General features: G+C 36.8%; 4 protein-coding genes and 2 pseudogenes across 4 annotated transcripts; 2 read left to right on the top strand and 4 right to left on the bottom strand.

The window, feature by feature from the left end:
• Positions 1–209: 209 nt before the first annotated feature.
• LOC120201628 lies at positions 210–1,308 on the bottom strand (annotated as a pseudogene).
• Positions 1,309–2,269: 961 nt separating this feature from the next.
• On the bottom strand, positions 2,270–8,500 carry LOC120201694 (probable serine/threonine-protein kinase At1g09600). Its single transcript, XM_039202261.1, has 8 exons — positions 7,769–8,500; positions 7,189–7,473; positions 6,441–6,758; positions 5,529–5,756; positions 4,554–4,654; positions 3,602–3,716; positions 2,976–3,461; positions 2,270–2,669 (listed from the first exon to the last, which is right to left on the bottom strand). The coding sequence occupies exons 1-8, from the start codon at positions 8,249–8,251 to the stop codon at positions 2,484–2,486; spliced, it is 2,202 nt and encodes a 733-aa protein (XP_039058192.1). The 5' UTR covers positions 8,252–8,500; the 3' UTR covers positions 2,270–2,483.
• Positions 8,501–11,446: 2,946 nt separating this feature from the next.
• LOC120201641 lies at positions 11,447–13,028 on the top strand. Its single transcript, XM_039202212.1, has one exon. It carries the CDS (start codon positions 11,730–11,732, stop codon positions 12,837–12,839), a length of 1,110 nt encoding a protein of 369 aa, XP_039058143.1. The 5' UTR covers positions 11,447–11,729; the 3' UTR covers positions 12,840–13,028.
• Positions 13,029–14,812: 1,784 nt separating this feature from the next.
• Positions 14,813–19,565, top strand: LOC120201696 (annotated as a pseudogene).
• Positions 19,566–20,199: 634 nt separating this feature from the next.
• LOC120201611 (30-kDa cleavage and polyadenylation specificity factor 30-like) lies at positions 20,200–21,417 on the bottom strand. The gene is made up of 2 exons (XM_039202192.1): positions 21,330–21,417; positions 20,200–20,859 (listed from the first exon to the last, which is right to left on the bottom strand). Exons 1-2 carry the CDS (start codon positions 21,330–21,332, stop codon positions 20,200–20,202), a joined length of 663 nt encoding a protein of 220 aa, XP_039058123.1. The 5' UTR covers positions 21,333–21,417.
• Positions 21,418–22,542: 1,125 nt separating this feature from the next.
• LOC120201697 (cationic amino acid transporter 1-like) lies at positions 22,543–24,404 on the bottom strand. Its single transcript, XM_039202262.1, has one exon. It carries the CDS (start codon positions 24,357–24,359, stop codon positions 22,566–22,568), a length of 1,794 nt encoding a protein of 597 aa, XP_039058193.1. The 5' UTR covers positions 24,360–24,404; the 3' UTR covers positions 22,543–22,565.
• Between the last annotated feature and the right edge of the window lie 225 nt (positions 24,405–24,629).

The raw sequence follows: 24,629 nt of genomic DNA on the forward strand, positions 1-24,629 counted from the left end.
AAAATGGAACAAAAGTAATAGTTTAGGTACTAAACATGTAATTTATCCAAAAAGAAATAAAGACTATAAAACATGGGATTTATATTTTTATTATAATTTCTGCGGTTCTAATATCTCAGATCAAAGAAATGTGAGAGAGCTCATGCAGCATCAGCATGCATGCATGGACAGCAATTTGCACTCCGATAAATAATGCTATGCTTCCTATTTTCATTTGAAATTAATATATAGATTCCAACAAAAAGAAAGGGATAATTCCCCACGAGACAGCATCAATCAGCAATATGATAAACTTGTAAGATCATCACTCTGGGCAGAATGGCCTCTCCAAGCTATCCTTGTGGTTAGGGATTCTGATGTGTCTAAGCCTCCCTTCTTGCTTTTTCATGTACCCTTCACTTAAGAATGCCATGGATAATTTGTCTTCGATGGCTCGGTTCACATCGTTCACAAACACATCGGTCTCGCCTTTCTCTTTATTCCTCGCCATCATACCCGCGGTGTATATGGCGTTCATCCTCCCTGGAGCGTCCTCGTGGTTCCGGTCGGGGCGTCTACCATTATCAAGTCCCATTTCATCTCATAAATTTCACTTGGCAAACCTTTCAATGCAAGTTGGCACATTGAGTATTTAGGGTCGACGATCGCCGCGCATTCGGATCCTCTGCATACATCCATGAGATTATCGGCTTGGTTCACCTTGCTGTCATATGTGACATGATAGGATTCTAACATGGGAAACCGACGACGGATTTGATCGATCCAAGCCTCGTCTTCTTCGAGGAAAACTGTCCGTCTACCGAAGTTGAGCGAACTCCACATAAGGCTGTCGTGGCCTAGGCCGAATATTAGGAAGTTGCACGGTGACTTTTTCTCTAGGATTTTCGCCATGACCGAGATCTCTTTCTGCGTTTGCTGTGGAGTGATACTAGAAGTCGCATAGTGGATGAGAGCTCGGGCGAGAGCGCGGTATCTTGTCGCATGACGGCGAGCAATCAGCCGTGCTTTTGCTCTCTTTGACAGCACTAGATGTTATAGCCGGTGCAAAAGTTCGTAATGTGCTCGTAGACAATGTGTTTTCTTCATAAGACGACGATAAACTTGATCTCGACACAAAAAGGAGGAGAAAAGCAAAGAAAACCCCCAAGAGAAGGACCTTAAAATTGAGTTCTTGACTGGTCTTAGGCCTCATGTTTTGTCTGAAATGTTTGAAACAAACAAATATTACAAGAAACTCGAGAACTGGTTTGGCCTTTTGTCCCTTTCTCTGATATTTTAAACAAAAATGGTGGTGCAGGGTATGATATTTGGTTTCATTATGCTTGGAAATGAAGTGAAGAAGCATCAGATACTTGACGAAGACATAACATCTACAAGGATTGTGAATGAAGCGACACTGTGGTTGGCACACATCTACAAGTTTGGTGGATTTCATTAAATTAGGGTTCTTCTTTTGTTTCTGTTTGGGATTTCATGGATTTGACATGCTTCCTCTCTTAATACCCAAATTTGTTGCTTTATGAGATCATTCATTTTTAAGGTGTAACAGCAATGCTTGATTTGGGAAGCCTTAGTTTTCAGAATTTGTTGGCTGAATGATATTTCAAACAATAATAGGTTATTGAGTATTGATACGGACTTGGAAGTTAAATTTTCTATTTCAGCAATGGAAACTTTCATGATATCCAATCTCGATTCGAAATCAAAATTAATAAAATTGGACTCACTCAAGTTAAATCAAATTTGGATCAGATGAGGCTGATAACCTGCCATTGGAATAAATTAAGTGATAGTACATTGTTTAGTGATATATATGCTATTGTCTTGTACAGAATTGGTTAGTGATATATATATGCTATTGTCTTGTACATAAAGCAAGACAGATGACTGCAATAAAAAGTAGTGCATCCTTGTACAAAAGCATGACAAAAATATGCTACAACAAGTTTGTAAGGGTAAAAATATCAACTGAATTGAGTGATACGAAAGCTCAATACTTGTTAAACAAGGTCTCAAGTTCAGGTTATAGCCTTTAAGATTCCAGTAAATTCGAGATAATGATTCCGCCATTACAAAAACAAATGCAGTGATCTTAATAAATTTATACGAAAGCCAATTTAGCTGTACAAAGCATAGTTCTGAAAGTTGGAACAATGACAGGCCTCTAACTAAGGTAACAACAAAATGGCCTGTAAGTAAATTTCAAAAAAGATAAATCACCAATTCCCCAAATAGCAATCAATATTGTCGGTCGTCCGAAGGGTGGAGGGGTTAGAACTTCTGAGTGAACTTTGGCGGGAAAGGTTATCCTTGCTGCAGGGTTGAAAATCCCTGGGAATTTATTGAACATCATCTGGTAGCAAGATTTGTCGAACCTCCAAAAGAAAATAATTCTTCCTAATAACTATACCATGATATACTGCTGAGCTTCTGGACCGGAGTGGAAGCTTCTTACCGGTTTGTCTCCTGCCTTTTCTCAGGTGTTAAAGTAACGATTCAGTCTGTCCATTGTGATCAAGGTTAGTTTTCAACTTTTTCTTGTCTGAACGAGCTCTGCGGAAAGCATTCTGAATCCGTCTCTCTTGCTCTTTAAGCATTTCCTCAAGGTTCCCACCATGAGGCAACAATGGTCCAGAATAATGGATTCGGTTATTCATGGAAACATAGCCCTAGATTCACAGACAAAACAAGTGTTAGCAACTCCAGACAGTTGAAACTGATAAATTTTGTGGTTCATTGCTCCACGAATATTGTAAAAGCAAATGTTATAAACTATTTTCTTTGCCAAGAATTTGCTTTCACCTTCAGTTATCATGGATTTTCTAGGAAATGGCTATCACATAAAAACCTTATATTCAGAAATCAGTTGTCACAATAATGGGTGTTGAAACTATCAGTAAAGGAAAAGAAACAGGATGTCTAGGGCAAAAAAACACGAATGATAAAAACCGATTCTGTTTACCAAGTTCCCTTACCACTGCTGATTCCTTGTAAGATGGTTGTTCATCCTTCACATTCGAACCCTTTGGCCTATTGAGTAAATGATGGGACAATTCATGCTTTTCAGAGGACTCCGCATTACCCAGAAGGTTATATCCGGCATTAAAATGCTCCTCTGGCCAGTGAGGATTTATGCTATTCTCTTTCGTCATATCAAACCGTGAACTGCCTCTAACTGCAATTGAATTAGAAAATCTGGACAATTCCAATGTTGCACGATGGACATGTGTTGTTTCAGATCTCAACTCTTCAAGCTTCCTAGGAGTACCAAACGCTTGAGCTGATGCCTTCATAGACTCAATCTCATTCGTTTTCTTATTCCGTGAAGAGCCAAATCTACTAGGCTGCATTGAACGGTTTTCTGTTTCTTTTGGAGGCTCGATAGGGAATGCAGCACCCCTGTCTTCTTCAGTGTAGCATACTTCACTGGCACTTTTTCCATTGAACTGTCCTCGCCGCTTCTGTATCAAGCAATATAGTAAACATCAGTTCTGACCAAAAGACTGATTTTCTGTTGGAAAGTGTTTAAACACGACATTGAATGCCATCATAAGCATATGCATTGCGCAAAAGCAAATAAATCTTGCAAGTAAGAAAGAACCTGTATGGATGTTTGTAACTCAGCATTGAAATCTGGGGCAGGAACAGCTATAGATTCTCTTGAAACCCTTCTAACAGTATCATGTGCATGTACTTTTCCACCAGCAGCTCTTTGCCTGGTTTTCCAGTTAACACAAACAGGAAGAACAATTGTTTTATACCTTTTTAAGGGAAAATTTAGAGAGCAAGAACATAATCAATAACACAAACCACGAGTCAAATTGAGAATTTCATCTCTTACATGTGCAAATGACAATATAACCCAAACCAGTTGGGTTACGCTATGCCTCGCCCGACTCTTTAGGGTCTTTTTCTTTCCGGAAAATTGGCTCAGGAGATGGGGTGGATTTTAATTAAAAATTTTCAGTATGGGGTGGGCATGTTTAAATCAAACCCGTCAGCAGCGAAAAGTTTATCAAAATACCCCTCTTTTAATTTTAGAATATTTTAATTCATATAATATAAAAGACTTATGTGATATTCTGAGGCAGGTAGAATTGGATTCGGGAGAGTTTTTCTTTTTTTGGATCGGATGTCGGATTTAGGTGTTCAAGTTTTTTTTTTTAAAAAAAAAATTGGGTTCAGGGCAGAGTCAAGGAAGAAGATATACAAGTGAGGTCAGTGGCTGGCTGAGCAAAAAACAGTCCCACCGCACTCGGTTGCTATCCCTACTTTCTTGTGGAGGAGAGATTTAGTACGTTCAGTTTCCTTCCTTAGTTTTTAATTAGCCATCAAAGTTTATGTTTAGGATATGATCCAAAAATATAACAATTTTCCTAATTCGACACAATGTCCAATGTAGATCACAAATAAATTACAAATGCTTCCAGCATAATGAACTAAATGGCCAGAATATCAGTAAAAGTTTAATAAGCCACAATACAATTTTCACACAATCTTGTTTAAACATTGATTAGATAAAAAAATCAATACAAAGTAGGAGCAGATAATACCTTCTAGATTCCTCTTCTCGAAGCTTGACACCAAACTCCTGACTAGGTGGATACTTCGGCAAACTAGATGGATCACAGGGAAGAGGTTGTGTTGTAAAGAACTGGAAGAGAAAATTTGGATTTAAAACAAAATAACTAAAATGAAATATTTTCAATAAAAAGAATGTTAAGATGAAAAGGTAGGATAATCATAAGCAAGCAACATAGTTGTCATTCTAATGAACTACCCAGCAGGACCAAGACACAAGCTGTGCAGTAATAATTTCATAGTTGACATACCGAACATGTTATTTCTCAAGTAAGAGAAAGAGCTAAAGGATACCAATGAACCAAACAAACTGGGCAACTATAAAGAAGCAACTGATAACATTTCAAGCGCAGAAACAATATGCAAAGAAAGGCTTCTTGCTTACTATAAACAAGAATTTCTTCCCATTCTTAGCAAGTTAACCAAAAGGCATATTTGAATTCCCAACCATGAAAAAACATTATGAGTCAAATAATTAGTTGACCCTTAGTCTTAATTTGGTAAATACTTGTTCCAAGTTCACTATATAATTGTAGATGGCACTAACTTACGGGTATGTGAAATGTACCAAATGTACTCTCCCCCTGTTCTCTGATTTCTTCTAAAAAATCGCTATCACTTATCTCTTCCTTTCTTCTTTTTTCCTTCTTGCTCACTGTCTCTTATCTATTGTCCATATGGGATTGCATCTGAATTAGACTCTTATGAAGATTATGAATGGTACTATGTTCAAGGCAACAACATAGGGATTGAGACTTGGGATGATTCTTTTATCTTCTTTCTTGTATAAGAAAACTCACCAACTTAAATAGTTCTCAAGGACATCGGTTGAACTAACAGACAGATTGATCCCCAAAAAGGCTGTAAATATGGTAACAAGTAACAACTAAAAGAGCTTTGTTCTTGATGAAAATGCACACCTTAGAGGAATACCACATTAACTTTACCTCACTCTGAAGTGCTGAAGCAGCAGTTCCACGACACTCAGGTTCTATTGCAAGAAGAACCTCCAATAGGACCAAAGCAGATACAGGTAAGTCCTTGAAAGTCTCAGGGACACTACGTTTATAAGGACGTTGAGGTTTGAAAATGGTTGCATGTGCCAATTTTGATCTCTTCCAATACTCTTCAGAAGGTGATCCACATAGTTTGAAGATTTTATGCAGTTGTTCAACCTAAAAAGGAGAAATGATCATATGTCACACACGATAAATTAAACTACAAAGCTCAACTGCAAGTGTACTTCTATGAGTAAGTTTCAAATAATACCTTGTAGCTCAGATCCAGAGTAGATATTCATTGCATAATCATGCCATTAGAATGACAATTATATGGATAAATGTTGAATAACTTGTAGCAGTACATCAATTAAACCATGGTCCAGTAAATTATCAACTAAATTAGATGACCTCTGTTGGTTATATAGAATATGTCTACACCAGCAATACCCCCACCCCAAACCCACCTTAAAAGTAAACACAGACCCAACACAAACACATAATGAGAAAATAATTGGCTTCAAGATTATGTACCTAGATCATTGCAGAGTGCTGCTAGTATGACTTTCATGATTAATTTTGATATCTAGGTCTACCAATGTCATAATATAAAAAAGGGGCCCAAAATTCTTGTTGCATTTATATTTTTCCATCTTGTTAAGCGTGAGAACCAACATGCACACATCCACAAAGACACAACTAATATATATAGCCATGCATATACAAATGCAGTGATAATTATGTCATCATAAGAAGGAGGTTTCTTATTTCTATCATAAGAACAAAAACCTTCAAAGAAGCTACCATGCACTAGAAGTTTGAAATTATAGGTGTCGACACCCCAAAAAATGAAATAAGTACCTCAGTTCTTCCAGGCATGATAGGCTTCCCAGCAAATAATTCAGCAAGTATGCAACCAGAACTCCACAAATCAACAGCAACTCCATAATTTGTAGAACCAAGCAAAAGCTCAGGAGGGCGATACCATAAGGTTACTACACGACTTGTTAAAGGCTGCTTCTGATTGGGATGGAAAAATGTTGCCAGTCCAAAATCACCAATCTTGAGGTTTCCATTACAGTCTATCAAGAGATTTGAGCCCTTGATGTCTCGGTGCAGAACACCATGACTATGGCAATGGTTGAGTCCTCGGAGCAGCCGTTGCATATAACATTTGATCTGCACAGTTACACATAAAATTCAACACTTGAACACCCTAACAACCGAGTCCCATGTCTTTCATTTGAGTGAAAAAAAGGCTAAATATAATTCTTCACCATCAAATATAACACAGTATAATTAAAGGGTGCAACTTTGACAAAAATTGCTTCTATTTGTACAAGCAGCTAATAACTAAAGAAAGTAGTTTCAACCAAATTTGCTTTCCTTTTTGAGTTGTTAATTGTAACCATTTTTATCTATTTGCACAATATGTTCCATCAAAACCCAATGAAAAACCCCTCACAGTTCACAGTGCCACAGACTTCTAATGAAATTGTTTTCTTCCATCATGACTATACTCCTTTGAAGTCCAGAAAATTATAGGATCACATATTTTATGCTGATCTAAACAACATTAATCAAATAAACATCGAAGGTATGAATATACCTGAGTTTCAGTGAACTTAACCTCAGGTGCTGCTAAAAGCCCTGCAAGATCATGCTCCATGTATTCAAATATAAGGTATAGGCTTCCAGATGCCCTAGAAGTAATTAGACCTTCAAGCTTCATGACATTAGGATGATCAAGCCGACGCAAAATAATAATTTCTCTTGCCATGAAACAAACACTTTCAGGGTCCATATTAACAAATCGAACTTTCTTCAAGGCAACTAACTTATTTGATTCAAGGTCACGGGCTTTGTACACACTGCTGTAAGTTCCTTGACCAATCTACATTATTTGCAGGACTGTTAACTATATTTACTGAAAGAAGAAAAATAGTATACCATAAAAGATTACATCAATAAATCAAAGAACTAAACGACCTTACAGATTGCCATAATTTGTAACAAGATGCACATTAACAAAACACATTTTCATTTTGTCTGCAACGTAGTAGCTAATTCATGTATTATATATTTCAAAGCAGATATGCATAAGAAAACCCCGAATTTCTGGAATGGACAGAATACAAGAATCAAAACTATAATAAATAAGCAATAAAAGATAAAGCTATTGAGCAGACCTTCTCCAACTTCTCAAATGACTCTGCCTTCCGAGGTATCCATCCATTGATAGCTTCCCCAGCTACTGCTGCTAGCCAAGAAGGCCAACCGGCGACCACCTGTGCACCTCTCTGGCCACCAGTTGCATTCACAATCCTGGATATCCTTGGCTGCCCTTGTCCACCCATTGCCTCGGTCTCCATTGTTGAATGCGTTTGCAGCTGGGATGGGGTCCTCTTAGACCTATCAACAACCGCCGATGCTGCCTTCTTTTCCTCATCATCAGAAGAGGGTGAAGGCCCTGAAACGGCACTATTGTTTGGCTGTTGATCCGAGATCAACCTTGCAGTGGCATCTATCTCAACTACCCCATTGTCCCTTTCAAACGAAACAGATAGCTTCTTCGCGGTTTTTCTCGAGTTCTTGTGGGCCTTGTCCCTTGTGTCATGGCTATTTTCAACATAGTCATTTGCTCGAGCGCCTTTGGAGCAAATGCAGCCCATAATTTAGAGCCCCTGTAGTTTTTCCAACCAGAAACTGCCTCATTCAATGTAGTCTCCGTCTTTGTTACTATCGGATTCGATTATCCTCAAAGAAAATGCGTCCTAATTTTCTCTCTTAAAAGAAATGCAACTTTCTCTAGTGAATGAGAAAGACCCAGATCCCAAATCAAAAGGATATCCCAAAGAGATCATTAATTCGACAGATCCCAAAAAGCTTATAGCCAACTCAACAAAAACCCAGATCTCCAAATAAAAAAAAATCCCAGAAAACGGATCAAACTGAGAATTTTATGAACCAAATTGCAGGCTTTGCTAAAAAACAATTAAAAACGATAATACATATAACTTAAGCAAAAATGAAAAAAGAAGAAGCAACAATTAGTTTTCTCACAATATCAATAATTGAATTGTCTACAATTGTTGAAGACATAAAACTGAAGTAAATGCGTCATACAAGTAAATTGGAATTCCAAAAAAATTGGTTTTTTCTTTTTACTTTGACAGATATTACTCTTCTTTTTTAGAACAATTCAAAATGTTTAAAAGTTCTTACAAAAGAAGGAGATGAATACGGATCTGCATATCAGTCCAGAGGTTAGGAATAGCCATTGAAAAACAATATTTTTTGGTTCCCTTCCCTCCTTTCGTTTTACAACTTGAACAAAATCAGATTTTATCTATTTTTAATCTATAAGACAAGAAAGAAGAAACTAAAATGAATGTAGTACTGTGTTTTGAAACGGAAAGAGATGTGTTGCTGTGGTTTTTTGTGTTTGGTGGAGAGGAAAATTAAAAACAGAAACAAGAGGAATGTTTACAGTGGAGGAGTATAGAGGAGAGGAAGGAGAGTGGAAGATGGAGGTTGAACGCGCCGCACGAGTGGAGGGAGAAGGTGGTGCAGCGTGGCGTGTAGTGAGGGCCAGTGGGACCCGGAGAAACAAACGACCATAAATATCGTGGCTGACAACGACGTGACTGTAAAGTGTATTTTCAACTATTTTGTCGGCCCACGTAATTGCCTTTGGGTTAGGCACTTAGCCTGCTTCACTTTCGGATCTAGAGCCTAACGATTGTGATCCAATAATATGAGAAGGCTTAATACTATAATAATAATAATAATAATGGGTCGGGTTAGGTTTTTGATCCACTCGATTTGAGTATAACATCCCTCTGCCTGTTACTGTATTTGGACTTGAGGAATATTCAACTGACTCAAAATTTGACTTGCTTTAGAGGGTGAAAACTCGCACCAAATTCAATAATTGATAGTTATCGATCGTCTTTCGCAACTGATGCCATTAACAGCTAATGATATCAAAGCATATTTTATTTCAAAAAATTTTAAAAAGGACAGTTTAGTTTTTTAATAATTTTTTATTTTAAATTATTTTAGTTAATGACACGGCAATGTGAAGAAACTTTTTCCACGTGTCCTGTTTTTATTCGTGTATAAGAGTTACGTAGGTACGAGAAATAAACGAGCCTAACGCTTCGAGGAACTCCGAAGCAAGAGGTTCGAATGACATAGCTCGCGACAGTCTGTCACCAACAAAATCCCACGTACCTAACGGTTGTTCCCCTAAGGCCCTAACTACGTTCTTCCCTATATCTTCGTTTATACTTAGCAACCAGTTTTTAGGGTTCCTGGATCTTCATTTTCTACGTTTCTGTCTCCTGGCCTCGCCGGATCAAGATTATCCTCTTTGTAAGCTCTTATTTTTTATGAATTTTTCTTCATTTCTGTTTTTTTTTTGAATTTTTGAGTGTGTGTAGTATTATTGAACTTTTTGGATTTTGTGTTAAGAAATTTAGTAGCATTTTTGTTTAATAGCTGTGTTGCATGCACTGGTGATGACAATGAGCGTTAGAATTTTGAAATTAATTCGTTTATTTTTTGTTTATAATTTTTTGCACGTTTCTTATATTAGAATCATTTGTTTCCTCAAGGGATATAATTTTTTATTTATTCGAGTAATTTATAGTTGACGTCAAATGAAAGGAAAGGAAACGAAACGAATAGAGATTTATACATTTCGCAGCTTATCACTTGTTAATTCTTATTAAAATTAGGGACAAACTTCTATCAAAAAAAAATTAGGGACAAACATGCTTGTATAATTCGATGCCAATTCTCATAAATTGGGAAAATTGTTTGGATTAGCGATGTTTTATGCAATTTATGTTATGTGTTTCTTTGTGACTTTTAGAAACAAAGTTGCAGGTCTTATCATGGTGAAAATTTAATATAGGGAGGGACATTGATATATGTAAGGTGAAGTGTTGGTTTCAAAATAATTCGTTTGACTGTTTGATTCACATGATATTATGGTGCTATTTTGGGTATTATTAGTTAATCATGTTTTCAGAGTTGTTTGTCAATTTTTTCTCATAACCAATTTTGATATTTTAGTCGACTATATGCTGCATAAGTTACTATTATAGTGTTACTCTTTATGGTCAGTGGCCGATTATCAAAAAGTAATTTTTACATCATTCTCTATATGGTAATGTGTAGATTTTGATTTACTAATGTATGAACTTTAAGTTGTCTTTCTTACACAAACTATTTAATTAAATGTTTACGATCTTACCTAATATTTTTATTCTCATCTAGTCAACACACAATGTAAATTTTGTTTTTGTTGATGTGGAAACTTAGGGCCTTTCTTGTGTCTCCTTTTGTTGTCTTAAATATTCAATTAAGATGACATGCATGTGTTTTCCTTGTGACCTAAGCCATTATTATGGAAATGAATGGCAGTAGATTCTTGTGTTTTCCTTATTATAAATGAAGACATTTCCTGAATGCTTATATAAATATTTGTGTATAAATGAGACTATCATTTATTTTGATTTATGTGTTAGCCCGAGTGAGTTGACAAATGTGAAGTCCCTTATGATAATGTCTTGTGTATTAGGTGATTGTGCAACTTTGTCGTAATGGCTTGCTATGTGGTCATATGAATCTAAATGTTCTTTATTTTTTATGAAAAATTTATAAAACCATAAATTCTGGGAACATTTTTTGTGTTCTTTGGAGGAAAATGCATGCAGAAAGTGGTGGATTTGGCCATATCTTATGCATACTATGGATATTTTTATTTTTTGTTATCAAGTTTTATTCATCTTTTTTGTTTTTGGTTATTAGTTTATTTCTTCCTCTTTCTTGTTCCACAGGTTCTTGGATCAAATGATTAAAGTTGAGCTAAATCTTGAAGATTAGTTGTTTCAACAGCAGTCTAAATGTGAAATTTATATGTTTTGAATTAGTTAATGTTCAACTGACTTGGATCTGGTAGCCTGGAAAGAAGATAAGGAATTCTGTTGATGATGCCTGCTTGGTCATCTTCTCACACTGTTTATTTCAGTACCATCTAATACTAAATTCAGTTATATCAGAAGGTAGCTTGTACGCTATCAGAGGATCCTTTTGTATCCATGCTCGGAGAGGGCATGCTTGGAATCTGTGTTTTGGGTAATGCCCCTGACGAGAAATTCTGCCGAAGCATTCGGTGTGTTGACAATTTGTCTAGTTGCTCTCCTTATTCTTCTTGGTTTAGTGTGCATAGGATACTTGTTTTACCTACGTTCGCATGTTCTTAGACAAGGATTTGTTCAGGTCAATTATTTTACCGGTCCTTGGATCATCCGAATCACATTCATTTTGTTCACCATCTGGTGGGGTTTTGGTGAAATTGTAAGGCTAAATTTTCTAAGACGACAGGGAAGAGTGTTGAATGCACTAAATTTGAAAAGGCAAGAAAACATCTGCAAATGTTACATTGTCTTGAATTTAGGTTTTGCAGAACCTTGTATCTTCCTCACTGTTGTTTATCTTCTTCGTGCTCCACTACAAAATATGGACACTGGAATTCTACGCAAAAAATGGAGCGGGAAAACTGCAGGCTACGTTCTTCTCTACTGTCTCCCGGTTTTTGTTCTTCAACTCATTATTATTTTGATTGGACCAGAGTTACTCAAGGATAGGAGAGAATGGCCGCCATATTTCACTAGAGCAGCCACTCCAGTGATGCAAGACTCCGATAACATCGCTCTTTGCACTTACCCGTTGCTGAATACAATTATTATCGGACTTTTTGTTACCTTCTTCACTGCCTACTTGTTTTGGCTTGGAAGACAGATTTTGAATTTGGTTATCAACGAGGGTTTGCAGAAGAGAGTTTACAGATTAATTTTTTCGGTGTCGAGTTTTCTTCCATTAAGGGTTCTGTTACTTGGTTTATATATTTTATCTAAGCCAGGGGAATTTCTCTTTGAAGCTCTTGCGTTCTCAGCTTTTCTTGTCCTGCTGTGTTGTGTTGGGATTTGTATTTGCATACTTGTACGTTGCCCGGTCGCGGACTGTTTAGCCTTGGAGAATCTTCATGACCTGGAAGCTAGGAGAAGGTTGGTTGTTGATGATCAAAATGACACTGTTTCTCTTATGGCTAATCAGAGGAATTCTGATGCCTCTTCAAGGCCTGGGTCAATTTCTTTACGGACTTTTGAACAAGATGCTACAGCGGCTGGGGCCTTAATGGAACCGAGCCTCTTCTTTCTTAACCGAGATGCAATGCCACCAGGATAACCTCCTCTTTGGGACTGGCCGATGCGACCTTCAACACATGTTCATGTACCCTAAAAGTAAGCAAGAATCTGAGTCGCGAATATTAATTGTAAAGGGTTTTAGCTTCGATACATGGTTTGCTTTTCAAACATTAGATATGGTGATTTTGCTTGATGGAATTTATATCCCCCCGACATTAACATCTGAATAACCCAGTTTTTATATGCATTAGATTTTTGGTTTATTTTGGTACGTAAATTAGTGGTTTGATGGTTTTGATCGCAGGTAATACGACACCTGCACTGCCTCATCAGAAATTAAGGATTATGCTTGGTCTCTCTCTATGAGGCAAAAGTCTTAACAATATTTTTGAAATATGAAAGTCCTGATTTAGACAAATAAAAATAAATTAAACCCTCTTATAACTTTTTCAATAAGGGATTAATATCTGAAATTTGAAGAACAAAATAAAATAAAATTTAAATAATAAAATGTACTTATAAATTTAATTAATTTAAAATTTTCACTTAATTCGATTAAATATTTCATTCTAATCTTAAAACCCAAAATCAAGTTCATTTGTTTCTTTCCTTTTCTAAATTGTCCTTTTCTTGGGGGCAATGGGTAGATAATGGTGATTGGTGAGTGGGAAATGAAAGATACTTTTCTTAGAATAATCTACACACGATTTGAATATGATTCCATTATTCAATTGTTTTCTTATATAAATGAATATGATTAGCTGATGAAAACTTTATGCAAGAACATCTCTTCCATTAATGAAGGTTAGGAACAATTGATGACACAGAACCCAAAATAAGATGATGCAAGACGAACGATAAAATGGTAAAAGCATTTGTCAGTTCCTTTTATTAGGAATTATATCAATTTAGTCTTCTTTATTTATTAATAAGATCGAATCAATACATCTATTATAAAAACTTATTCACATTTTCCCCTCTACTATTAAATGAGTTAACTTAGTCCTTATACTAGTAAAAAGAAATAATGCATAAATTTTATAGATTTAACGTTTATAGTTTAAATTTTGATAGCAAATATAATGGTCAATTCTAGAAATTTCAAAAGTTTGATGATCATTTTGTAATAATTTGATAAATTTAATAATTATTTAGTAAATTTTAAATTTTAATGACTAAAATAATCATTTAACATATGGGTAGCATTTAATGTGGTAGTTAACAAAATTAATAGGATTACACATTTAATTTATATTAGATGGTGACATGTGTCACTAGTGCATGTCATGACACATCATCAAATGATTGAATGGTTAAATTTACTGAATTAAATTAAAATTAAGGTTAAATTGATTAAATGTGTAAGTAATATGGACTAAAAGTGTAAGTATATTAATTTTATAACTACCACGTTAATTATTAACGATATGTGACTTGATTGGTATCATTTAAATAGTTAATTGATATGATTGATAAAATTAAATGATCAAAGTCAAATTAAAATCTCCCATAATGGTCATGGGTGTAGTTTATCCTAATAATGAAGGAGATTAAATTGATCTATTTGATAATATAGGAACTAAATTAATATGGTCCTATAATAAAGGGACCTGACATGTACTTTGACCATCACAAAAGATAAAGACGAACCTTGCAAAGGTTAACCCCTTTCCTCTTCTGCGCATGGGTAAAGTGAAAAAAGCTCGACACGTGGCGTATAAAAGTGGCGAGTACAGAATGGTTGTAATACTCGACGGACCACTCTCTCTCCATTATCTCCCACGTTCTTACAATATCCCGTTGAAACCGGCGCGTGCGTCTCTTTGTAACTTACAAGCTTTTACGACGACAGAGCAAAACGCAGTAGAAACATCATAAAGGAACACGACAGTCAAAGCAAACACATTATATTAAAATAAATATTAAATATACTCAATAAAAAACGGCTTTTTATTCTAAAACGACTCCATCTCTTCTTCTACCTCTGCTCAAAATTGTTCTTTTTCTGTGAGGATTTTTACCTTCGCTTTCTCATTACGACGCCGTCTTCTGCCATTGCAGAAGTTGACTACTTTAGACTTATCCTTTCCCACCTTTTCACTCCTTGCTTTTTTCTGTAGACTTTCTCATGTTGTAAATTATAGCCAAAAAAGAAAACTTTTCGTTCTTTTAAGTTCGGGTATCTCTCTATCTCTTATCTGGGTATTGATTTTTTCATGCAAAGAAGATGTCTTTTAGCTGTGTAAGTTTCTTTAAAACTCTCTGTTCCAGCAAGGGTTTGATTTTTTCCCCTTCCTTTTTGGTGATTTTCTGCTTCAGTTTCGCTTTTTTTTTTGTTAATTTTAAGTTGAGAGATTAGTACTTAATAAAGTGGGAAGGTTTGATTTACTAGTCTTATACTCTTATTCGGTTGCTAAGAGAAGAAAGAGCTGTAGCAGATTTCACAGCAGGTTGAGTCTTACAGTTGCTTGTTGTTTTGTCAATGAGAGAAGCCTATTCGGTTTGGTTCATAGTTCAATTTTAGTTCTACTTCTCAGTTTGTGGTAATTCATCTGCTTGATTGAGGTTTATTTTAGTGCAGTTCTGTAATCCATTGTTTAATTGGAGCCTGGGGGAAGATGAGAGAGCAAGAAGGATATTGAATTTTGAATATATTATGATGTTTATCATTTGCTATTAGCCTATTATGATAACTAGAACTGACCAGAATCTTAAATTGAATGAAGATATTATCTTGAGATTGTCAGTTTTTACTTGGATTGTATTGTTTTCCATGATGATTTTACCTGTGACTTGCCTGATTTTCAGTTGGTGGTCTCCGTTCTTTTATGTTTGTTTACGTTTGTTTGATCAATAATTTCTTGGACAAATTTAAAAGATGCACATCGACTCGGCTGACAGTTTTAGGATGTCTCAAGAAGTTTGATAGTTGCAATCTTAATTTGAATGAAGATATTTGTCAGTTTTTCCTTGGATTGTATTGGCTTTAAGGATGATTTTACCTGCGGCTTGCCTGATTTTCGTGGTCTCCTCTCTTTTATGTTTTTAACATTTGGTCCATGGTGATTCGATCAATATTTTCTTAGTTAGACAAATTTAAAGGGTGCATTTCAACTAGTTGATTATGTGAAAAAGCTTGTAAAATGACTCGAAGAAATTTGATAGTTTCTCTGTCTTAGGACTTCCTTTCAGGTTTTCTTCCTTTATTTTTTTTTCTGTCTTATTTGACTATCTAATCTTTATAATGGTATGGAATGTGAATATAATTTCCTCTGCTTTCCATTACAGGCTTCTGCGATGTCGGATTCAAAGAGTAGGGCGTGCCTGTGCAGTCTCTTTGTTGTAGCTTCTTTGTTTTATGGTGCTTATTTCATTGGTAGTGGATTTATCGCTAAGGAATACAACGATGTATGCGTTTCTGCTTTTGCAATTTATTTATTTTTCCTGTTGGAATTTAATTTTTCCTTTCTGGTGAGGAACTGTTTTATTATACTCAGTGATGCTCAAGGAATGTGAAGAGTAGTTAAAGCTGATATAGGTTCTTCTAATTCTTTTAACTTCAGCAACATGGTTGTGAAGTTTAAGTTTGGTTCCCACTTGATGCATGAAATGCATGAAAGCACAATATCACCTTTTATTATCGGATGAAAATCGAAACTATAAAAACTTGTCGCGGATGGGAAAAAATAGCACATGCACACATGAAAGGTATCTCACACATCAAATGAAGTTCAGAACTTGAATTTAACTAAGAATCACCAAAAAGGAGACTTTGCGGTTCAATGTGACTTCGACTTTTCATGAATGCTCTTTTTCTTGGATTACCAGGGCTGAAAGATTTTTATCTCATACTATATATTTCTGAATCATGTATTCAGAGATTGTCGAGATGGGAGGTTATTAATATGCTTCAAAATTCGAAATCTGCTATGTGCAAGGTTGGTCTTCTTTTTGAAAAAAATAGTCTTTAGGATAGTGCATCAAGTCCTTTTAAATGTTTTGTGATATACTATTCTCTTCTAAATCTTGTTCTTTTCCATATAGGTTCGGTGTCGGCCTCCTGGAAGCGAGGCATTACCGGAAGGAATTGTAGTCAAAACATCAAACCTGGAAATGAGACCTTTATGGAACGACACTGTGAAACCTGTACTGTTGAAAATTTTCTATACTGACACGCTTCAAACGCTTTCTTCTGCTACTCGGTAAACATTGTTTGATTGTCTTTTATGCTTACATTTTGAGTTTAGGGCAATCTAGAGCCATCTGCAAACTTGATAGCCATTGCTGTTGGAATAAAGCAAAAGGAAATTGTGGATCGAATCATTAAAAAGGTACCTCGCTTCTCAAATGCCTTTTTTATTTCAAATTATCATTTTTATACTCGGGCTTAACAATGATCATCGATTTACAGTTTCCTGCAAGAGATTTTGTTGTGATGCTTTTCCACTATGATGGTGTTGTGGATGAATGGAGAGATTTGGAATGGAACGACAGGGCCATACATTTATCTGCAGTGAATCAAACAAAATGGTAAATGTCGCTTTTTCCGGAGATGTTTATCTTTCTTGTTCACTTCTGGCTGCATGTGCAAGCATGTCTTATACATGCTAATCAGCTGGAAAGATATGTTGTTCTAGGTGGTTTGCCAAACGTTTCTTGCATCCGGATATAGTTGCCGAATATAAGTATATATTCCTCTGGGATGAAGATCTTGCTGTAGATAACTTTGATCCGACACGGTAAGTATATCCTACATTTATGTGATTAAGATTTGATCTTCCTTAAGTTTTTCATGTCATAGTTTAGAGTTGGCCTCTAATCGTATTCGAGTATTACAGACGTGCATGCGCACAGAAACTGTGTCCCTGTTTGTTTTTCACACATTTGTTAAGTCTGAATTTTGGATTCTGAGCTTAAAACGTATCAAACTTTCTGTAGATATTTGTCTATTATTGAAGACGAGGGACTTGAGATATCACAACCTGCACTAGATCCTGCTAAGTCCGACGTGCATCATCAAATCACAGCACGCAAAAGGAACTCAAGATTGCACAGGTTCGTTGTGTAAACCAGTAGGAAATGTCCTTTCGGAACAGTTCTCCTGTTTTACTTAAAAGACAAATTTAGCAGGGAAATTGTACTGACTCGGACCCTATCAACCGTTAACAACAGTTCAAAATAGTTTCTTTCAAGACTCATTCTTTGTGTATACTATACCGTTTTCTAACAAACAAAGCTGTCTTATGATCTCGCTTTCCATGAATATCAGACATGTATTTTCCTGTATTTCTTAAGAATGTTCTATTAATCTTTGTTAGTGAACGATACATTCAATTTATCTTGTTCGAACAGAAGGATATACAAGTTTAAAGGCAGTGGAAGGTGTGAGCACTGCTCCTCCATGTATCGGGTAAACTAGTAGTAACTTCACAGCTCTTGGATGCTATGTTCGAAATTCAACACCTTTTGCATTGCGATAACTTATTGTTATTCTTCGGCAGTTAACAAAATATGTTTTGCAGATGGGTGGAAATGATGGCCCCGGTGTTCTCAAGAGCTGCCTGGCGCTGTGCTTGGTATATGATCCAGGTACGAAGTATTTTTCGTGAGTACAGTCATATTGGTCAAACATTGACCGAGTACTTTTTTTCACAATGTGATACTTCTGATAAGATCTGTTTACATCTGCCTAATATTCCTTTGGCCTACAGAATGATTTGATCCACGCTTGGGGCCTCGACAAGCAGCTCGGTTATTGTGCACAAGTAACTTTTTGAATCATATAATATAAAGTTTGTTTCCAATTCACATGGGCACTCGGGTGATATTTGGACTCTCATGCAGGGGGATCGTATGAAAAATGTCGGAGTGGTTGACGCCCAGTACATAGTTCATTTGGGTCTTCCAACACTAGGCGTCGTGGCCAAAACTGAGGCAAGTATTCATCGAAGCCCATGTAAATGGAAGGGGATCATAGGTCTAGACAGAAACTCGACATTATACTATGAAAACGACTAGAAGATAAAATAATTCACTTTGGAATTCGAAGTTGTTTAACTTCAAGCAAGCAAGACACTCTTACCCAGCATATTCGTGTCGAATTCGCTGTTTGTCTCTAACAGTCTTTCATCTTCTTGGTGATGCAGTTAAATTCCAGGCAAGTGAACATTACTCGGACTCGGACGGAGCACTTCTCTAAACGAGAAGCATCAGTATGTTTTTGTGAATATCATTTTGCCAAACATAAGAGCCATTTTCGACAATTTATAACACTATTCGTCTTTGAAATTGCAGGCACCATCAGAATCCCATGAAGTTGACAATAGGCCAGAAGTAAGGCCGCTTAGACATTGCTTTATAAGTTGTTCAATGCTCTTATTATATGCAACCGTTCTTTACATTTGAATTATAATGTGGTTTCAGGTAAGAAGACAGTCCTTCATCGAAATGCAAATGTTCCGTAAAAGATGGGAAAATGCTGTCAAGAAGGACAAATGTTGGATTGACCCTTACCAACAATCATCACTTAACTAAAGCACCAACTCTGAACATGTACGTCTTTTTTCTGGAGGCAAATTTGTGAGAGACAACTGAGGTCAGTGAACAGCTCAGTATATGAAATCACCAAATTCGGAACCACAGCGAGTAAAGGAGCCTTGTATTATAGATAATTGATGCTTGTAATCTTGGTTTTGATTGTTATTCATTATTCATTTAATGACAATGTAAATGTGTTTTTGTTGTTTGAGAAATGTTGCTGTTTCGCAGTGTTGCTTATTAAGGCCTCGATCACTTGGAGTTGGTGACCAGCATAAGCTTTGTTTCTTTGCTTCATATTGCTTTGTTTTCCTTGCAAGAAAAGGTTTTTAAACAGTGGTTAAATTTTAAAACATTCTAATTACACAAATATATTTCTAATCCATAATGGACTAAACAAGCCAGTATAATTTAGTTATTCGAATGGGGCATTCAACGGAATGTCTATTTCAGCCATATTCATCCATTTAGAGGTTGGAATAGGCATTCTTGAGTCTAGTGCACAATTATAACCATTTATAATATCGTTCGACAATTTGGAGCAACAATGTCGACCAAAACACAATTTAAACCTAAGTTTTCTCTCAGCTCTTGAAAATGGCAATTGGAAGATGGAAAAGATCTAGATATGCAAAGTACGACTGATGGCAATCTTTCGAACAACTTCCAAGCCATTCAAGTCGAGGGTCACATCTTCTAAGCTTCTTCGTTTCTTCTTCCTTTTCCATGTCTTGACCTCTTGGGTGTCTCGTCCTCACTTTCACTGTCTTCGTTTCTAAAGCTGTTTCCAGCAGCATGTGAATCTGCCTTTTGTACTTCATGTTGATACCGTGTCTTGTCATCCAACCCACCCCCGGGACCGGTCATGTCCTGACCTCTACCCTGCTCCGATACTGCATTATATCTGTCATTGGTTGGTGTCCCTGATCTCTTTTAATAGGCCTATCAGAATTATGTGAGGAAGATGTTGGAGGTCCAGGAAACGTAGGGGCCATGCCAATGAGCCGGCCACCTCGAGGAGGATTTGCACCTGTAGCCATACCCCCCATAAACGAAGCATGCCCTGGACCCATGATCATCCCTAGTCCACCACCTGGAAACATTGGCCCAGATTGTGGAGGTCGTCCTGGAAACATCATGCCAGATGTGGAACCTCTAAAATCCCCAAAAAACCTTGGTCCATATGGAGCAAATGGACGAGGAGCACCAAAGACATCTGGCATCCCAAAACTATCAGGTGTAACTGATCCATAAGAAAAGCCATCACCACCCATAATCATAGGTGGAAAACCACGCATCCCGGGCATGGGTCTGGCTCCACGGGCTAGTGGCATGTGAGGGGGCCACATCATTCCTCTGCCCTGATCTGCCCCACCAAAGCTTTCATCCTCCTCACTTTCTTCCTCTTCCTCGTCTTCATTGTCCTCAAATGGAACGATGTCTGGATTCTCTCCTCCAATATCTGAATTGACTCCCTTTGCTTTCTCTTGTTCACGTTTTGATTCTGCTGCCAGTGAAATTGCCTGTATCCATGGGAATAAAAAGATGAATACAGACATAAAAAATCATTCATTGTGGACATCCAATATGCTTAACGCTCTCAGTCTGTCCGTATTTAAACAACCTTCCCATGGAAAATGAAGTAAACATCGCTCATCAGTCAACTGAGTCTAATCTCATGAGGATAACATCATCGTTCAACTCCCCACAAGAACGTGTACACATTTATCACTAACACCACCTGCATAGTATGATTTATTAGGAGGGCTATATGCCTGCCTTAAATACATCGTATACGGACCTCACATTTAGGTACATAAACGAAATCATACTAATTAGCACAAAGCAGTAGAACACAAGATTTTTTTCTTTTACTTTTGCCATCCCTTTTTTTTTCTTTTTTGATTCGTTACTTTTACAACTCTTATTCTAATAATTAAATTTCAATGTGTTCAAACTCAGAAATTATAAAAAATAAATAGAATAAGCATACCATAAGCTCACTATCTGGATCATGATAAAGCAAGGAGGCTAGCTGTTCCCCAACGGAAGGCTCTAACTCCTGACAATCTCTACTTATCTGTCAGATCACAAAGTAGACCGATAAGTTTAAACTATAATCAACCGAGAAATTATATATATAATTCACAAACATTAATTGACAAAATTATAACTATCTGGCTCAAGATAAAGCATGGTGCTTATTTTGAAATTTCTGTTTGTGAAATCTAATTTTTCTACATTTTTTAGTTTCTGATTAGTTTAATGCCCCCTATTAGATGAATTATTTTTATTTTTTGGGGGATGCATAAAGATTATTCTGTACAAATGTTACGAGCTTCTAACTAGTAACTGCTATTCTTGATATGTAGTTATGTGAGCTTTCCTTTCACAAAACTCGCCATTTGAGGAACCCCTACAATGAGAACCTACCAGTAAAGGTATAATTCCTAGCCTTTTCAAGTTAAAGCCTTCACATTGGATGAGGATAATGTTACTTGACCAATAATTTTGTCAATTAATTAGGTTAATGATCTGGTTTCTTTGATTTATATATATATATATATGCTTTTCAAGTTAAAATTATAATCTCGTATACGTTTATTTATTTTTGTAGGTGGTTATATTCATTCTTTTAGTATTTACAAACATATTCGTTTAAGTTCGTAAATATATTCGTTAAACATTTTCGAACATGTTGAACAATCAACACTCTCATTTTATCCTTTTATTTGCAAGCCAAATAAAAGTAGTAAAATTACACAACTAGTCCCTAATTTCTTTAGACTTTATAGTTTAAGCTCCAAAGTTCACATTATGTTCAATTTGATCCCTACTTTCACAAATATTTAAAATGCAAAAAAAAATGAGTAAATGAGCCAACAAATCAGTAAACAAGTTTTTCCGTAAATATAAATGAACCGGACACACGTCTATTCGTGTTTGTTCGTTTATTAAATGAACATGAAAATTTTATCCATACTTGTTTATTTAGTTTAATAAACAAACATAAATAAATTATATACGAACATTTCGCGAATAATTCGTCAAACACTCTATTAATTTACACCCTATACGTTATCCATTTGAATGACAATTGTTTTAAGTGAACTGGTCTTTTTTCTAAAAAAAAAGTTGCATTAGTCTGATTAACCTCAAATGTAGAAATAATGAAAGTAAATGAATGGAAGCGTATATATAAAATCTAGTCTTAATTTATAAAAATATTTCAATGGTCAACTTGTGATGCTCCTCCAACCTCGATGTTTGTAGCAGCTGCCATTGATATTGTATCAGTAGTTTCCTTAGCTGCATCATACGAAGCATGTAGTGCGATGAAAACATAATAGACCAGCAAGAGCAATGTCCAGATTCCGAATCTCATATATGATGCACTGTCGATCGAAGCCATGATGAACACGTTAATGGCGATAGAAGCCGATGGTATCCAAGGCATTAATGGCACACCCCACAGCTTGGGATTCTTTGCTTCCTTCACTACCAATTTTAGCCCGAGTGTCGCTAAGAACCAAACCGGGACGGTCACGGTAAAGCCGATCCATCCGTTGTTTCCCACTGCCCAATTCACGGCAGTAGCAATCGAGGATCCTACGATCAACACCAAGAATCCTATCAGCTTGTTCCTATCGGAGCATGCCGTCTCGCCTCTGGCATAGTAACGTCTAACCAGAAGCGCCAATGCAACCAGTGAGAAAATGAACAATGTTGCTAAAGAAAGGAGGTTTGCCAACACGTCAAGGCTCGTGAAGAATCCAACAATAGAGTTTAAGATAGTCATGACAATCGTGGCATTAACCGGTGTTCCAGTTTTCTCGTTAATGGCTGCGAGGAACGGTGGCGCCATATGAGTGCGACCTATGTGAGTGAAGTACCGAGCTTGACCGAGTAGGTTGGCTAGCAAAACTGTTGTCATTCCCTTCAATGCACCTATTGCAACAATATAGTTTGCCCATTTCATGCCTACGGCTTGGAATGCCAAAGTAAATGGTGCATCCACATCAATTTGGTCGTATGGTTGCATGAAAATCAAAGTTGCTGAGAGAAGGCAATACACTACTATGATAATCGACATGGAGCCTATTAAGCCAATCGGTATATCTCGACCGGGGTTCTTAACCTCTTCTCCGAGTGTTGCCACACCATCGAACCCGACGTAAGCAAAGAAGAGAACAGAGGAAGCTTTGAGAATACCATGGATTCCTTTAGGGGCAAAGGGTGAAAAATGCTTTGGGTCAGCCTTCGTTAAACCAGCAATAAGAATGAAAAGCAGAACTATTAGATGGACAATGGTGGTGGTGGAATTGAACTTCGACGACATTTTTGTGCTCAGACATGCGGCCATGCAGATGATTACGGAAATAGCAACTGCAATAGGGTCTAAGTGGTTGTAGCCTTCAGCAATCGATGAAACATGGAACCGGAAACTATCCGGATCTTGGTTGAACAGAGTAGCGAGATACGAAGTCCAGGACCTTGCCACACTAGCACCGGAGACAACGTACTCGAAAAGAATGTTTCCAGCAGCAATATAAGCAACGAAATCACCAAGCTCGACTCTAAGATACGTAAACGAGCCACCGGCAACAGGCAATTCGACGGAGAATTCAGTGTAGCACAGAACCGAGAGCAGTGCAGTAATACCTGAAATAAGATAAGAAACCACAACAGCAGGGCCAGCTTGATTCCTAGCAGCTTCACCAGTGAGGACAAATATTCCAGAACCCAATACGGCTCCAATGCCGAACCAAATCATGTCCCACCAATTCAGGGTCTTCTGCATTTCATGCCGACTACGATCGCGTACCTCGTGCAGCTCGATGTGGTCCGTGGAACGCGCCAGTAGACGGTCTTTAATCCTGGATTTTGTGTTGGACAGTGCATTCAAATAGCTTTTACAACTCTGAAATGACTGTTCAGGCAAGAAATCTTGCTTGGTGCAACCACATCCCCTCCTCTTAGAACCACTTCCGTTGCCATCAACACCAGTACTTTCAATTGCCATGTTATATGGTACTCTGAAAACACTAAAATCCACCAGTTTGAGGAATTAAATGACTAATTATCAAAGACCATGTGAAATATCAGTTCAATAATCATTGTTAAAAAATGGGGGATTTTTGAATGATCCCCATAAGGCCTAGCTCACCCTAGAGGAAGAAAGTCCAATAAATTATTCAATAACAATGAAAATCATCTGTTATTCTCTACAAATTTAGGGGGTTCTCCAATACATTTTGGGTTATTCTCAACAGATCTCATCAATCTATGATGT

This window comes from Hibiscus syriacus, unplaced genomic scaffold (assembly GCF_006381635.1).
Source record: "Hibiscus syriacus cultivar Baekdansim isolate YM2019G1 unplaced genomic scaffold, ASM638163v2 tig00007895_pilon, whole genome shotgun sequence".
In the NCBI taxonomy this organism is placed as follows: domain Eukaryota; kingdom Viridiplantae; phylum Streptophyta; class Magnoliopsida; order Malvales; family Malvaceae; genus Hibiscus; species Hibiscus syriacus.